The 14,457-nt window shown below is 45.3% G+C and overlaps 1 protein-coding gene across 2 annotated transcripts in view; it reads right to left on the bottom strand.

The window, feature by feature from the left end:
* SESN1 (sestrin 1) overlaps positions 1-14,457 on the bottom strand; it is a 40,827-nt gene that overhangs the window by 15,113 nt on the left and 11,257 nt on the right. Inside the window, exons 4-7 of one of the 2 annotated variants that reach the window (XM_033936503.1) lie at positions 7,924-8,106; positions 5,359-5,601; positions 4,325-4,472; positions 4,130-4,242 (exon numbers count right to left, since the gene is read on the bottom strand). In XM_033936503.1, coding sequence (XP_033792394.1) covers positions 4,130-4,242; positions 4,325-4,472; positions 5,359-5,601; positions 7,924-8,106 — 687 coding nt within the window. The remainder of the gene's footprint in view (positions 1-4,129; positions 4,243-4,324; positions 4,473-5,358; positions 5,602-7,923; positions 8,107-14,457) is intronic. The other variant, XM_033936504.1, reaches the window with a different exon arrangement.

Here is a 14,457-nt window from a genome sequence, read left to right as displayed (position 1 = left end):
GCTTGTTGATGTAGTACATCGCAACTTGATTGTCTGTGCACAGCAGGAGGACTTGAGGAAAGAGAAGATGTTGGAAGGCCTTGAGGGCATAAAACATCGCTCTGAGTTCCAGGAAATTGATGTGATGCTTCATTTCCTGGGCTGTCCAAAGTCCTTGAGTTTGGAACTCGTTCAAATGAGCTCCCCAGGCATAAGGGGAGGCGTCGGTGGTGATGACAAGTTGATGAGGAGGTAGATGGAACAGAAGACCTCTGGAGAGATTCGAGGATATCAACCACCATTGTAGAGACTGACGAAGAGATGATGTCACAGATATGTGTCGTGAGCAAGGATCCGTTGCTTGGGACCACTGGGTAGCTAGGGTCCACTGAGGAGTGCGCAGGTGAAGACGTGCGAAGGGTGTGACATGAACTGTGGAGGCCATGTGACCCAAGAGTATCATCATTTGCTTGGCAAAGATGGAACTTTGTGGGAGTACCTGCTGACATAGAGATTGAAGAGTTTGAAGACGGTTGGACAGCAGGAACGCTCTCATGAGGACTGTGTCCAGCACCGCTCCAATGAATTGAAGTCTCTGAGTGGGGATGAGATGAGATTTGGGAAGATTGATCTCGAACCCCAGAAGTTGTAGAAACAGGATGGTTTGGTTGGTGGCCAGGAGCACTGTCTGAGATGAATTGGCCTTGATTAACCAATCGTCCAAGTAAGGAAAGACCTGAAGGTGGTGAGAGCGTAGAAAGGCAGCCACCATAATCAGACATTTGGTGAACACTCTCGGAGAGGAGGCAAGACCGAAGGGCAGCACCTTGTATTGGTAATGACAATGATTGATCATGAAGCGGAGGTACTGTCTGGAGGCCAGATTGACGGGTACATGAGTGTATGCCTCTTTGAGATCGAGGGAGCATAGCCAGTCGCCTTGATGGAGAAGAGGATAAAGAGTTGCCAGAGAAAGCATCTTGAATTTCTCCTTGACCAAGCATTTGTTGAGATCGCGAAGATCTAGGATGGGTCTGAGATCCCCTGTTTTTTTGGGGACCAGAAAATAACAGGAGTAGAATCCCTGCCCCTTCTGATCTAGAGGAACTTCCTCTATGGCGTTCAGGAGGAGGGATTGAACCTCCTGAAGAAGGAGAGAAGATTGAGAGGTGTTCAAAGCAGACTCTCTTGGCAGACTTTGTGCAGGAAGTGTCTGAAAGTTGAGAGAGTAGCCGTGGCGGATGATGTTGAGGACCCACTGATCCGATGTGATGTTCTCCCAACGGCTGATGTAACAAGAAAGACGTCCTCCTATGGGTCGAGGGAGATGGGTAGATGGTGGAATACTGGCTATGCTTTGGAGAACCACGTCAAAAGGGTTGGGTAGACTTTTGTGGTGGAGGAGGCTTCACCTGTTGCTGCTGGGCTGGTCTAGGAGGTTGTCGCTGTTGTTGGCGCTGACGTCTAGGCTGTTGAGTAGCCGGTGGAAAGGGACGAGCAGCATAGCGGCGCTGGTAGGCGGATTGTTGGCGAAAAGGCCGAGCAGGTGGAGTCTTTTTCTTAGTCTTCAGGAGAGTATCCCACCGAGTCTCATGGGTAGACAGTTTTTGTGTAGTGGAATCCATGGACTCTCCAAAGAGCTCATCACCTAAACAGGGAGCATTTGCTAGGCGGTCCTGATGATTTACATCGAGCTCCGAGACTCTGAGCCATGCCAACCGACGCATGGCAACAGACATAGCCGTGGCTCTAGACGTCAATTCAAAAGTGTCATAAATTGACCTAACTAGGAATTGTCGTAACTGGAGAAGAGAGGAAGAACAGGCATGAAAAGCAGATTTTTTGTGGTCAGGGAGGTACTTTTCAAAAGCAGCCATGTTTTGTATGAGGTGCTTTAAATAAAAGGAAAAATGAAAAGCATAATTCCCTGACCTATTGGCTAACATGGCATTTTGATATAAACGTTTGCCAAATTTGTCCATGGCCTTTCCTTCTCTGCCAGGAGGGACTGAGGCATACACACTAGCTCCCGCTGATTTCTTAAGAGTGGATTCTACCAAAAGAGACTCATGCGGGAGCTGAGGTTTGTCAAAACCAGGAATGGGGATAACTTTGTACAAGGAGTCCAATTTACGAGGAGCTCCTGGTACAGTCAGGGGAGTCTCCAGATTTTTATAAAAGGTTTCCCGTAAGATGTCATGGAGAGGAAGTTTGAGAAATTCCCTTGGAGGCTGGTCAAAGTCCAGAGCATCAAGGAATGCCTTGGATTTCTTAGACTCAGCCTCCAAGGGAATAGAAAGAGATTCACACATCTCTTTTAAGAAAGAGGTAAAGAATGTGGAATCCTGTTTAGAAGAGGGATCTGCAACAAGTTGATCCTCTTCATCAGAGGAACACTCACCCTCAGACAGAAAGGGCTCTTCGGAGTCACCCCGAGGGTTCCAGGTGTCAGGATTTGCGCGCCGACTTACCCGACCTCATAGACACGGTACCGGGAGATGTTACATGCTGCGTCGGCACCGAAGTCTGCACTGCCTGGTGTTGAGCTCTCGGTTCCGGTGCTAAGATTGGCATCGAAGTCGATGAAGCAGTGTGGACCGGTACCGACAAAGTGGATGCCGATAAAAGAGGGCGCTCCACTGTCGGTATCGGTGGCTCAGACCGGACCGGGACTGGAAGGCTCGGTGTCAAAAGTGCGGGAAGGAGTTGTTGCAACTGCTCCTTAAGTTGCACTTGCAGGACAGCAGCAATCCGCTCGTCCAGCGAAGGCACCGGTACCGCCTTTTTCTTCTGCGGTACCTGCGGTGCCGCTCTACGCCCCGAGGTTGAGGAACCCGATGTCGAGGGGCTCACCTCAATAGGGGCGGAGCGCTTCCGTGGGCGCCTCGAGGTCGGCAGGACTGGACTCGCTGCTACTGAGACCGGAGGACGCTCCAACGGGGAAGGCTTCTTAGCTGGCTTACCTGCGGGATGCGACGCCGGCGCGGTATCACGCGGTGTCGACGAAGTAGGTGCCGACTGAGATGGGGCCGATGTCGGTGCTGCAGAATCAGACATCTCGGCGCCAAATAACAACCGCTGTTGGATCTGGCGGTTTTTTAGAGTTCTCTTTTTTAAAGTCGCACAGCGGGTGCAGGTGGACGCTCGGTGGTCAGGACCAAGACACTGCAGACACCAGTTGTGCGGGTTTGTGAGTGAAGTTGGTCGAGCGCACCGCTGGCACTTCTTAAACCCAGGTTGAGGGGGCATGAAGGTAAAAACGGCTTCTGCCAAATCGAAGGCCGAGGCCTTGATGGTGGCAACAGGCCCCGCCGGGGCAAAACCGAAAAAATGAAAAAGAAAACAAAATTAGGTTTTGTTTTTTTTTAAACAAAGAAAAGAAAGCAAAAGAAGGAAATAATATTTCCGAACAAGTTTACGCGAGCGGGAAGGCGATAAGGAACAAAAGTTTTCAACAGTGCGTCTTCTTAGCTCCGCGGAAACTAAGAAACTGGGGACCGCGCGCCTCCGTCGGGCGGGAAGGCACTCGCGCGTGCGCGGTGCGGCCTGCTAGAACTTTCCAAGTTCTTAGAGTGCAATCACTCTAAAATTGTCCGTACCGGGGCTCCGTTGATGCCGTCACCCATCAGTCAAGAATATGCTGCCTGCTTGTCCTGGGATAATGAATATACTGTATTGTATTAAATGCAGTGATACTTAATCCCACTTGTGTGTCCATTTCACGACTTTTATGATTTACTTATCCTGTCTTAGGAGCGAGTGTTCACTGTAAATCCTAGTAGCTGTCACAGATTCGGCTGTGCTTGTCCAAATGTGCTCTGTTATAGTTCAGCCAAAGCCAACGGTGGCCAGCTAGCATTTTGCTGAAGTTGCATCAGGGCAAGCCAGGCTTCTTCAGCACTTGTATTACATGCTCACCAGCAAATTGGTCATTTGCAGTCTTTCCAAACCAGATAGCATTATGTAATTCTTGAAGGGGTTTTGGAGAGTGACAATCTTATTGGTCAAAGCTCCTTATATGTCAATCAAGGCAAAATCTGTAAAGCTGGTAAAAACCCTTCACTGACTGGAAGGTCATGGCTCTGCACAGTTCCCATTTCAATTACATTAGGCATCGAGACATCACCAAAGTTCTGAAAAGCAGCCCTACCTGAACACGGAACGTGGGCACCTGCATACCCCGCCTGGAGAAATTTTTGTAGCCGTAACTTGTGTCTTCAAAGTGACGCGACACATCTCTGCTGGGAACAGATTCTTCCTCCTCTGTTAAATATAAAAGAGTGGTCAGTGTCCTCGTCTACGAAGGGTTATGACAGCTGGTCTTGGAGACCTCGCTCCTTCCTACCTGAAGACATGACCAGCATGCTCTCCCTCTTCTCCTTCTCAAAGCGAGTGGCCATCTCCTCCTGGCTTGCCTCTTCCTCCTCTCGGCTTTCTTGCAGCCTTCTCATTTTCTCCATAAGTGCTTCTACCTCACAAGAAGAATCTGCAGCCTGGGGAAGAAAAATGGATTACGAGTCTCTGTAAAGCTCCTTAATATGGAAGGGTTTTTAAAAATGCTATCCTATGGGAGCCTAGGATGACGCAAGAACCTCAGCATGACCCAGAGCTTCTCCAAGGTGGGTGCTACTGAAAATGCACACCCCTAAGTGGACGTTTTCAAATCCTCATAAGGCAAAGAGCAACACCAGCCTTACAGAATACATTTGGAATGAAGCAGTTTCCACAGCTCTTGGGGAGATGAATGGAAGCGCAACATCGAGCAACCAGAGCCAGTGTATGAACAGGCTTCATCTGGGATGACTTTTTTTTTTTTTTTTGTAATAGCTGTCTAGACCCTTTCCATGTGTCTGCACTGTTAAGATATCTCATTCCATCATTTAGTATATTCTGCTCATCATCTATAACCAACTTATTCATCGAGGCCTGTGAAAAGGGGTCCTGCATTGAAGGAATCAGCTGAAGAGGAAAAGCACATGGAGAGCTGAGGAGGCTCTGGACACACATGGATCTTGCGCGCATATGCTGTAAAATGGTGGCTGCAAAGTTTTTCTAGCTCATGCAAGCTGAAACCTCCTCACAACTCTGCGAGTCCCCGCTTCATACTGTGTACAACACACACTTTCACATGTAACCAAACAGGGTGTGGAATCATTTATCAAGTGCAAAACTACAGTGACATTGCAATAAGGCAATGAATTTAGACTAGGCAGATATCCTTAATATCTACACACTAAACTCCAGTTGTGGCTGAGCGACAAGACTGTGGACGAAGGGTCATCTCCCTACAGCGCTTTATTACTATATGACAGTCAGTTTAGAGACGATGCCGTGTCCATCATGCCCATAGAGGGGCAGATTTGAACTCGGAGCACTTACTGGAGTGTTGCCGGTGGGGCTGGGAATCTCTTCTGCCCTGTGATTGCCGTTGGCGATGTCGCAGATGCAGTAGCCGCCAACTGATGAGGTTTGGAAGCTGTGGTCCCCTGCACAGTGAATCTTAGGGCTGATCCCGCAGCCGAAGGTGAAAGAGGCAAGTGAATGGTAATGTGTGAGCAGAACCATGGCATGTATCAGCTCTGCCAGCGACCAGCTGTTGTGCTCACCAGTCTTCAGCACTTTCTAATAAAAATAAAAATAAAAAGGGAGGGGGAATGTGAAATTTTAGAATAAAAATCACTCATGCTCAGTACATTGCATGGTTCACTTAAGCTGCAGAAATTAAGTTTTTGCATAACCCCTTGGGTCTCGAGCAGTGGTTCTGAACCTGTCCTGGGGGATCCCCAGCTAGTCGTGTAGGCATGCAAATTTCTCTCATAGGGATATCTTGGAAACCCGACTGGCTGGGAGTCCCCCAGGACAGGTTCAAGAACCACTGGTCTAGAGTAGTGTTTCCCAAGTCGGTCCTAAGTCTTCCCCCTGCCAGTCAGGTTTTCAGTTTATCCACAATCAGTATGCATGACAATGACAGGCCTCCCCTTCCGCTCTCTGCTTTCCTGGATTATGGATCATGTTGGTACTAGCTGTAGCTATACCATTCATTAGAGGCTGATGCATAGATAAAGATTATTTACACCATCTGTACAGCATTACATGCTCTAGAAAAGGAAACCAAACTAAGGTCCCTTTTTACAAAGCCATGGTAGCAATTCCCAGCATGGCAAATTGCGATGAAGCCCATAGAAATCTTGAATGGGCTTCGCTGTGTTTGCTACACCAGGAATCACTATGGTGGTTTTGTTAAAAGGGTCCTAAATTAGAGAATGACAAGGGGACAAAACTTTTCCCTGTCTGGCGAGTTCTTTTCCTGTTCCTGTCCCATTTCTGTAAGCTCTGGCCTCATCTACACAAGCCTCAAACCCTTTATAATCATAAGTGTTCGAGGCTTGTGCAGTTAAGACAAGAGCTTACAGGAATGGAGCAGGAACAGCGACAATCTCACAGGGATGGGAAATTTGAGTTTCTGCAGGGATGGGGAAAAATTTGTCCCAGTGTTATTCTCTATCCTAAATCTGCTCTACTAACTTACTGATCTAATTTATTTTAAAAATCTTACACACCACACTATTTAAGATTCTAGGCAGCTTACAAACAGTAAAAGTCACCAATATACAGTAATACAGAAACAGTATAAAAATAATCTACATCAGAAAGTCCTAAAATTATATCAATATCTTTCAAGAGTTTGAATATTCCTGTCTGGGTCCAGCAGGGGGCAGCAGAGACTTTACAGCTATTGGTACCGAGACCTTTTTCTCTCAAGGACTGCTTTTGTGTTTCCTACTCATTTATAAATTGGGGAGTTTTGCTCACCCATGAATCTGGGGGTATTTTCGCTCCACAACTGGCCTGAGGCAGCATTGTTCAAGTCCAATACATATGCATCATCTTTACAGCAGATCTCTCCCCAAGTCCTCCAGCTTACTCTTGGCCTGTATCTCACGTTAAAGAGCATCTATGCCATCTCCTCTGTGTTGCTTTATTAGTTAAAGTAAGCTGTGAAGAGGATGGTCTTTATCCCTTTCTTGATCTTTCCGGTGTCCTTTTCTAGTTTTATTTCCTTTGGAAGGGAGTTCCACCACATTGGAGCCAACACTGGGAACATTCTTGTCCTGACGCTTTTCTATTTGATGTCTCTGAAGGAGGACATTTCCAGCAAGTATTCTTGGCTCGAGTGCAGGGTGAGTGCTGGTATATGGTAATGTAGTCTGGCCGCTAGATACAGTGTTCCCCCGGTGGTTCGCGATTGGTGGTTCGCAGTCCCGGTCATTCACGGTATTTTCGGACCGCGAACTGCTGACAACGAGGGCAGTGGGAGAGGCAGGAGAGAGCAGCCGGAGCGCTGCGAGTGCAGGAAATCACTTGCGGTTCGCTCCAACCGCCTCTTCCTGCATGAAGTCGGGCCTTATCCAATCAGGAGCTGCTTTAACACGCAGCTCCTGATTGGATAAGGCCTGACTTTGGCAAGGAAGAGGTGGTCGGAGCGAACCGCAAGTGATTTCCTGCACTCACAGAGCTCTGGCTGCTCTCTCCCATGAAAAACCATATTCGCGGTTTTTCGAGATTTGCGGGGGTTCCTGGAACGGAATCCCTGCGAATCTCGGGGGAGCACTATATTGTGGTTCCAAGAGATGAATGATTTTGTGCGTCAGCAATATGATTTTTGAGTTTCACCCTGCTTTCAATCTAGCTACCTGGCAGTTACCTTATTTACAGCAACTTCTCTGCCAGGGACAGAACTTGACCTTTGCAATGTCTCTAACCACAACTGCCACAAGATGCAGAAGGTCCAATGCTTGGATCCAGCATAATTCCATTCCAGACCGAAGTACAATTTGCCATAACCAAGAGCAATTATACTGAAGAGCAGCCCCCACCTCTAAATCTGAGCCCCGAGGGTTTTTGTAAATACAATCAGCATTTCAGCGTTAGACGAGAACTGACCTCAATGTGCTCTTTGGCGATGAGCCATGGTCGGTGGGCCAGCATCTTGTTCAGTTCCCCTAGGTTCTGCAGTTTCAGGGGGGCATTTTCCAGGCCATTCAGCCACTTTGGGTCTCCGCCTACATGAAGGAAGTCATTAACATGCAGGTTGACGAGGTAGGAGCACTGGTGTCTGGCTGCAGCCTGTTGAGAAACAGAAGAGTTACAAAGAAAGCTCTTAGTCACCACACACTCCTACCTTCTTCCTAATGCACAAAGCGTGAGAAGGATATAACTTTCGCTGTATTTGCAGGCTGTTTACTTACTGGGTTTTTTGTATCAATTTACCATGACTGTATCTGACATTGATCTTGTTCCTAAGCTGTTTCTACTTGTACCCTCACCACTTATGTATCGTCTTTAGTTAATTTTTGTTAACCGCATGAAACTTCATTGTATCACGGTATACAAATTTTATGTTATAACAAGCAAAGCAACGAGAAGAGGGAACCAAACAGTGGTCTAAAAACAGCACCAGGGGACCTACCTCGTAGATTGGGATAGTTGAATTCACTTTATTAAATGACCCGACACTAGCCATGTTATGCATAAGAGTACATTGCTTTAGATGGAGCACATCTCTTTTCATATGCCTTTTTGATTTAAATAAGTTTGTGTGGATTGTTCTTTTTTTTTATATTCTTTATTCATTTTTTCATCTTACAACAAGTGTGTCAGAAAATAAGTTAAACTTATACAATATCACTTGAGCATCTATCATTATTAATTTTAGAGTTAAAAATAAAAATAAAACCCTCCTTCCCACTCTATTATTACACAAGTGATTACATATATATATTATTCTCTATTAATCCAACCCATCAATATATATTTAAACTTCCTCCCACCCCCATCCCTGTACAATTATACCAAATGGGGAAAAATGATATTTTATTTATTACAATATTCTATTAATGGTCTCCAAACCTCCTGAAAGTTATTAAAATTTCCTTTTTGCAACGCTAACATTCTTTCCATCTTATAAATATGACAGTGAATTCCACCAAAAACTATAATTTAATCTATTCCAATTTTTCAAATTAAATGTAATCTGCTAAATGGCAACTCCTGTCATAATAATAACTTATTATTCTTTGCAGAAATTTGACTTTTCTTCCTCATTGACATTCCAAATAAAATAGTATCATAGGATAAAGCCACAGGATTTTCTAAACAATTTATTTGGCCCCAATATTTGTGGATTTTTCTTCGAGAGTTCATATAATTTTGGCTAATTGACCGTTTGAATTTGTGTGGACCCCTGCTGCAGATGTCGTTGGATGAAACACAGCCAGGGTCGGGTCATTTAATAAAGTGAACTCTACGAGGCTCCTGGTGCTGTAACAAGACCTCATCCCAAGAATGTTCTTTTGGGATTTTGGAATTTCCTTACTCACCTTTCCAAATCCAAGATCATGGCAAGTTACATACAGGTGACCTTTCCAGTCCCTGTGCAGCACACCGTCTCTCCTGATTCCTCAGGGACAGACCGTGCTTTCAGCTGCCTCTCCTCAGACTTGTTTTGGGAGTCTCTGCTATTACCTTTGCTCATCCCTTCTCTGGGCATCTACAGGACTTCAGAATTCAGAAACTGCAGCTGTGATCATTGCTACAGCTCTTCCCTGCAATCTTGAAGCTAGATTTACTAAGGTGTGTTAACAAGTTCATTATTTTCAATAAAGCCCATTTAACAATTATGTACATGCTAACACAGTAAACAGGGCCCTAAATTTGTACTTGGGACAGCAGAGGGTTAAGCGACTTTATCCAAGGTCACATGCTCTCAGTCCATTAATCACAATGCTTCCCCTCCATTCTCTCAGGCAAGCAGATTGCTTTCACAAGTGGCATTGATCTCAGGTAAAGTCCGATAGGTGAGGCAGTATTAATAGAGTCTCATCCCTTACTCGGCGACAGTTAGTGGCCAGACTTCTGGTCTAATGTTGGCCCACTTCCAGAAAGAGCCATCTGGGCTTGGTGGTCCTAAGTCAAGGATTTCTCCTGGAAAAGTCCAGACTAACAATTGTAACTGGACACACTCTTGATTACATGTACTGCAATGCTACTGGAAATGTCCAGTCCTCTAACTTGTAATCCGCTTAGAACCGCAAGGCACAAGCGGAATAGAAATCACTAATGTAATGTAATGTAACAGCTGAACTACAAAGGGCTGCTGAAAAGTTCTCAGCCCAATCAAGAAGGGAATGATGTGGAGCCATGAAACAAGTTATTCTACACTTTTGACACTTTTCATATCATTGAAACAAAAAGTGTCAAGAAAAGTGCGGAATAACTTGTAAGTTTCATGGCTCCACATCGTTCTCTTCTTGGTTGGGCTGAGGACTTTTCTGCGGCCCCTCCTATTGTAAGAACATAAGAATTGCCGCTGCTGGGTCAGATCAGTGGTCCATCATGTCCAGCAATCCGCTCACACAGCGGCCCTTAGGTCAAAGACCAGTGCCCTAACTGAGACTAGCCTTACCTGCCTACATTCTGGTTCAGCAGAACTTGTCTAACTTTATCTTGAATCTCCGGAGGGTGATTTCCCCTATGACAGACTCCGCAAGAGCATTCCAGTTTTCCACTACTCTCTGGGTGAAGAAGAACTTCCTTACGTTTGTACGGAATCTATCCCCTTTTAACTTTAGAGTGCCCTCTCGTTCTCTCTACCTTGGAGAGCGTGAACAACCTGTCTCTATCTACTAAGTCTATTCCCTTCATTATCTTGAATGTTTCAATCAATCTCGGAGAGAGCGAGACCAGAAGGCTTTGAGCATGCTCAAAGCCAATCCAGCCCAGCCCAGACCAGAAGAGGAAGGATCTCCAACGCACCGCCCAGCCCAGGCCGCGCCAGAAGAGGGAGGATCTTCGGGCACCGGCACTGGTGCCAAGTCGGGGTAAAAGAAGTGTCATTGACGTGCTCAAGGGGGGGGGGAAGCCGGATCACGGGGAGGGGTTTGGAGCAGCGTTGGATTCCTCAAGGGGGGGGGAATGAAGCAGTGCCGGTAGCCTCGGGGGGGGGGGGGGAGGAGGATGAACCAATCAAAGCGAGTTTCCCTTACTTCCTATGGGGAAACTTGCTTTGATATACGAGCAATTTGGTTTAAGAGCATGCTTCTGGAACGAATTATGCTTGTAAACCAAGGTTCCACTGTACTTGTTTCTATTTACTAGGGTGGAATAACTTGTAAAATTCATGGCTCCACATCATTCTCTTTTTGGTTGGGCTGAGAACTTTGCAGCGGCCCGTCATATAAGTTTAGGGGATTATGAATGTGAGGGAAATGTATTTTCAAATCATTTACTGCATTGCTCATCCAGGCATAAAATCATATTTATTAAAAAATTTAGTCCCATGTACTTGCAAATGAAGGTTCCTGGTGCCTGAAACCCAAAGGATATCAAGTCCAATTGAACCAAAGTTCATAACAGCAAAATGAAACCTGCTAAGCTAGGACACGCATTCCCTTCTCTTCTCACTTACAATCCTGCAGGTTCAGCATAAAAAAATTTCCGGAAACAGTTTTTTGTTCATGTCAGGCTAGTAACTAACATTTGCTACTGTGTTTATATACATTAGTAACTAGGTTCCACTGCAAAAACAAACAAAAAAAAAGGACGAGAGAGGCAAGAGATGCACTGCCACCACCATGCGTGGGCTGCCCTGAACAGAGCTTCTCAATCCTCTCTCATAAGCACATCTAGGCAGCTGGGTTTTCAATCTTATCACAAACATGCCTGGGAGATTTGCACACTAGGGTTTTTTAAAAATCAGCTTTAAATTCCATGTTAACCAATGATCTAAACAGGCTACAAGATGACATACAAACAAAACTTATCAAAACAAATACCATTTGTACCAGAGAATCCTGCAAGTTTAAATAAAAACTCATCGGGTTTTGTTTTGTTTTTTTCAAAGAACGTTTGAGTGAAATGTAATGTTTTAACTTCTTCCTGAATGACAACACTGATTATATCTGCCTCAACTCTAAAGGAAGGAAGATTGTTCTGCCATACAGGAGTGTAATGAAAAGAGTCCAGGAAAGTCCTCCTCATAGCGGACATGGTGGAGTGATGGTACTTCTTACAACAACTTCTCCCCCCCGTGATCTTAGATTACGATTTAGATGGTAATTTTTTATTTTTTTTTAAATTTAGGTACAGAAATCAGAGCATCATCGTGTGGTGCCTTAAATACTAACAACAACAATTTAAACTTTATTCTCTGAAAAACTGGAAGTCATAAGAACCTAAGAACTGCCGCTGTGGGGTCAGACCAGTGGTCCATCATGCCCAGCAGCCCTACCTGCGTACGTTCTAGTTCCACAGGAACTTGTCTAACTTTGTCTTGAATCCTTGGATGGTGTTTTCCCCTACAACAGCCTCCAGAACAGCGTTCCAGTTTTCCACCACTCTCTGGGTGTAAAAGAACTTCCTTACGTTTGTACGGAATCTATCCCCTTTTAACCTCTCCTACCTTGGAGAGGGTGAAAAACCTGTGTTTATCTACTAAGTCTATTCCCTTCATTATCCTGAAGGTTTCGATCATGTCCCCTCTCAATCTCCTCTTTTCAAGGGAGAAGAGGCCCAGTTTCTCTAATCTCTCACTGTACGACAACTCCTCCAGCTCCATTTTAGTCGCCCTTCTCTGGACCCTTTCGAGTAGTACCGTGTCCTTCTTCAAGTACGGCGACCAGTGCTGGACGCAGTATTCCAGGTGGGGGCGTACCATGGCCCAGTACAGCAGCACGATAACCTTCTCCAATCTGTTCGTGATCCCCTTCACGCCGCTGCCGCACATTGCGCGGATGGCTTCATCAACATGTCGACCAGTACTCCCAAGTCTCTCTTCTGGGTTGTCTCTCCAAGTACTGCACCAGACATCCTGTATTCGTGTACAAGATTTTTGTTACCTACACGCATCACCTTACACTTGTCCACGTTAAACTTCATTTGCCTTGTGTCAGCCCATTTCTCGAGCGTGTTTATGTCCTGTTGCAGGTCTTCGCAGTCCTCCTGCGTCTTTACTACTCTGAATAACTTCGTATCATCTGCAAATTTAATCACCTCGCTCGTCGTTCCAATTTCCAGGTCGTTTATAAATATGTTGAAGAGCACAGGCCCAAGCACCGAACCCTGCGGCACTCCACTGGTGACGCTTTTCCAATCCGAGTATTGTCCATTTATCCCCACTCTTTGCTTTCTATCTGCCAACCAGTTTTTCATCCACGTGTATTTCACCCTCAATCCCATGGCTCACAATTTTTTGAAGTAGTCGTTCATGCGGGACCTTGTCAAACACCTTCTGAAAATCCAGATATACAATGTCGACTGGGTCACCTTTGTCTATCTGCCTGTTAAGTCCCTCGAAAAAGTGCAAGTTAGTCAAGCAAGATCTTCCTTTGCTGAAGCCGTGCTGGCTGGTTTTCATTAGATTGTGTCCATCAATGTGGTCAACGATGCGATCCTTTATCAGCGCCTCTACCATCTTTCCCGGTACCGAGGTCAGACTCAGCGGCCTGTAGTTTCCTGGATCTCCCCTCGAATCTTTCTTGAAGATCAGCGCCATTCGCCACTTTCCAGTCTTCCGGAATCCTGCCCGATTTGATCGACAGATTGGCTATTAGTTGAAGCAGTTCAGCTATAATCCCTTTCAGTTCCTTGATTACCCTTGGATGGATGCCATCTGGTCCCGGGGATTTATCGCTCTTGAGCCTATCAATCTGCCTGTATATCTCTTCTAGACTGACCGTCAACCCAGTCAATTTCCCTTCTTCGTTTCCTAGGTATAGCCTGTCAGCCTCTGGTAAGTTGCGTATATCCTCTTCTATAAATACAGATGCAAAAAACGTGTTCAGTTTGTCGGCTATGGCTTTGTCCTCTTTTAGCACTCCCTTTATTCCATGGTCATCCAACGGCCCCATTGTTTCCTTCGCAGGTCGTTTCAAAAGAATATATCAAAAGAACGGCTTGAAGTTTTTCATCTCCTTGGCAATTTTTTCCTCGTAGTCCCTTTTGGCCCCTCTTACCGCCTTGTGACACCTGCATTGATGTTGCTTGTGCTTTTTCCAGTTTTCATCCGTTTTTGACCTTTTCCATACTTTAAAAGAAAGTCAGTGTACATGAGTAATATGGCTCCTATTAAACATGAAGCAGAGTTTTCAGTCAAGAAGTTGAGCAAGACCTCCATAAAGGGCATTACAGTAGTCTAGATGAGGCAATGAATAGCTTTGCATAACCAATTATAGTTTATTTGTATCCCGCTTTACACAAAGCAGGTCGCAATAAGTAAATACATAATCATAAAATCAACAATACATACACAACAAAATAATCACAAATAAAGAAAAAGCAAATAAGCGACCAGCACTCAATCTTACAACCTAAAATTTGGTTCCCATCCTTCATCTTACAGAAAAGATATCTTTTTAATAATCTTTTGAAATTTTTTAAGTTTTCCTGCTGCACCGGTGATAATACAGTCTTAAGGCCTAA

Source organism: Geotrypetes seraphini, chromosome 3, assembly GCF_902459505.1.
Source record: "Geotrypetes seraphini chromosome 3, aGeoSer1.1, whole genome shotgun sequence".
NCBI lineage: Eukaryota > Metazoa > Chordata > Amphibia > Gymnophiona > Dermophiidae > Geotrypetes > Geotrypetes seraphini.
Note: the sequence above shows the minus strand (reverse complement) of the source record. Positions and strands in the feature narration are given on the sequence as shown.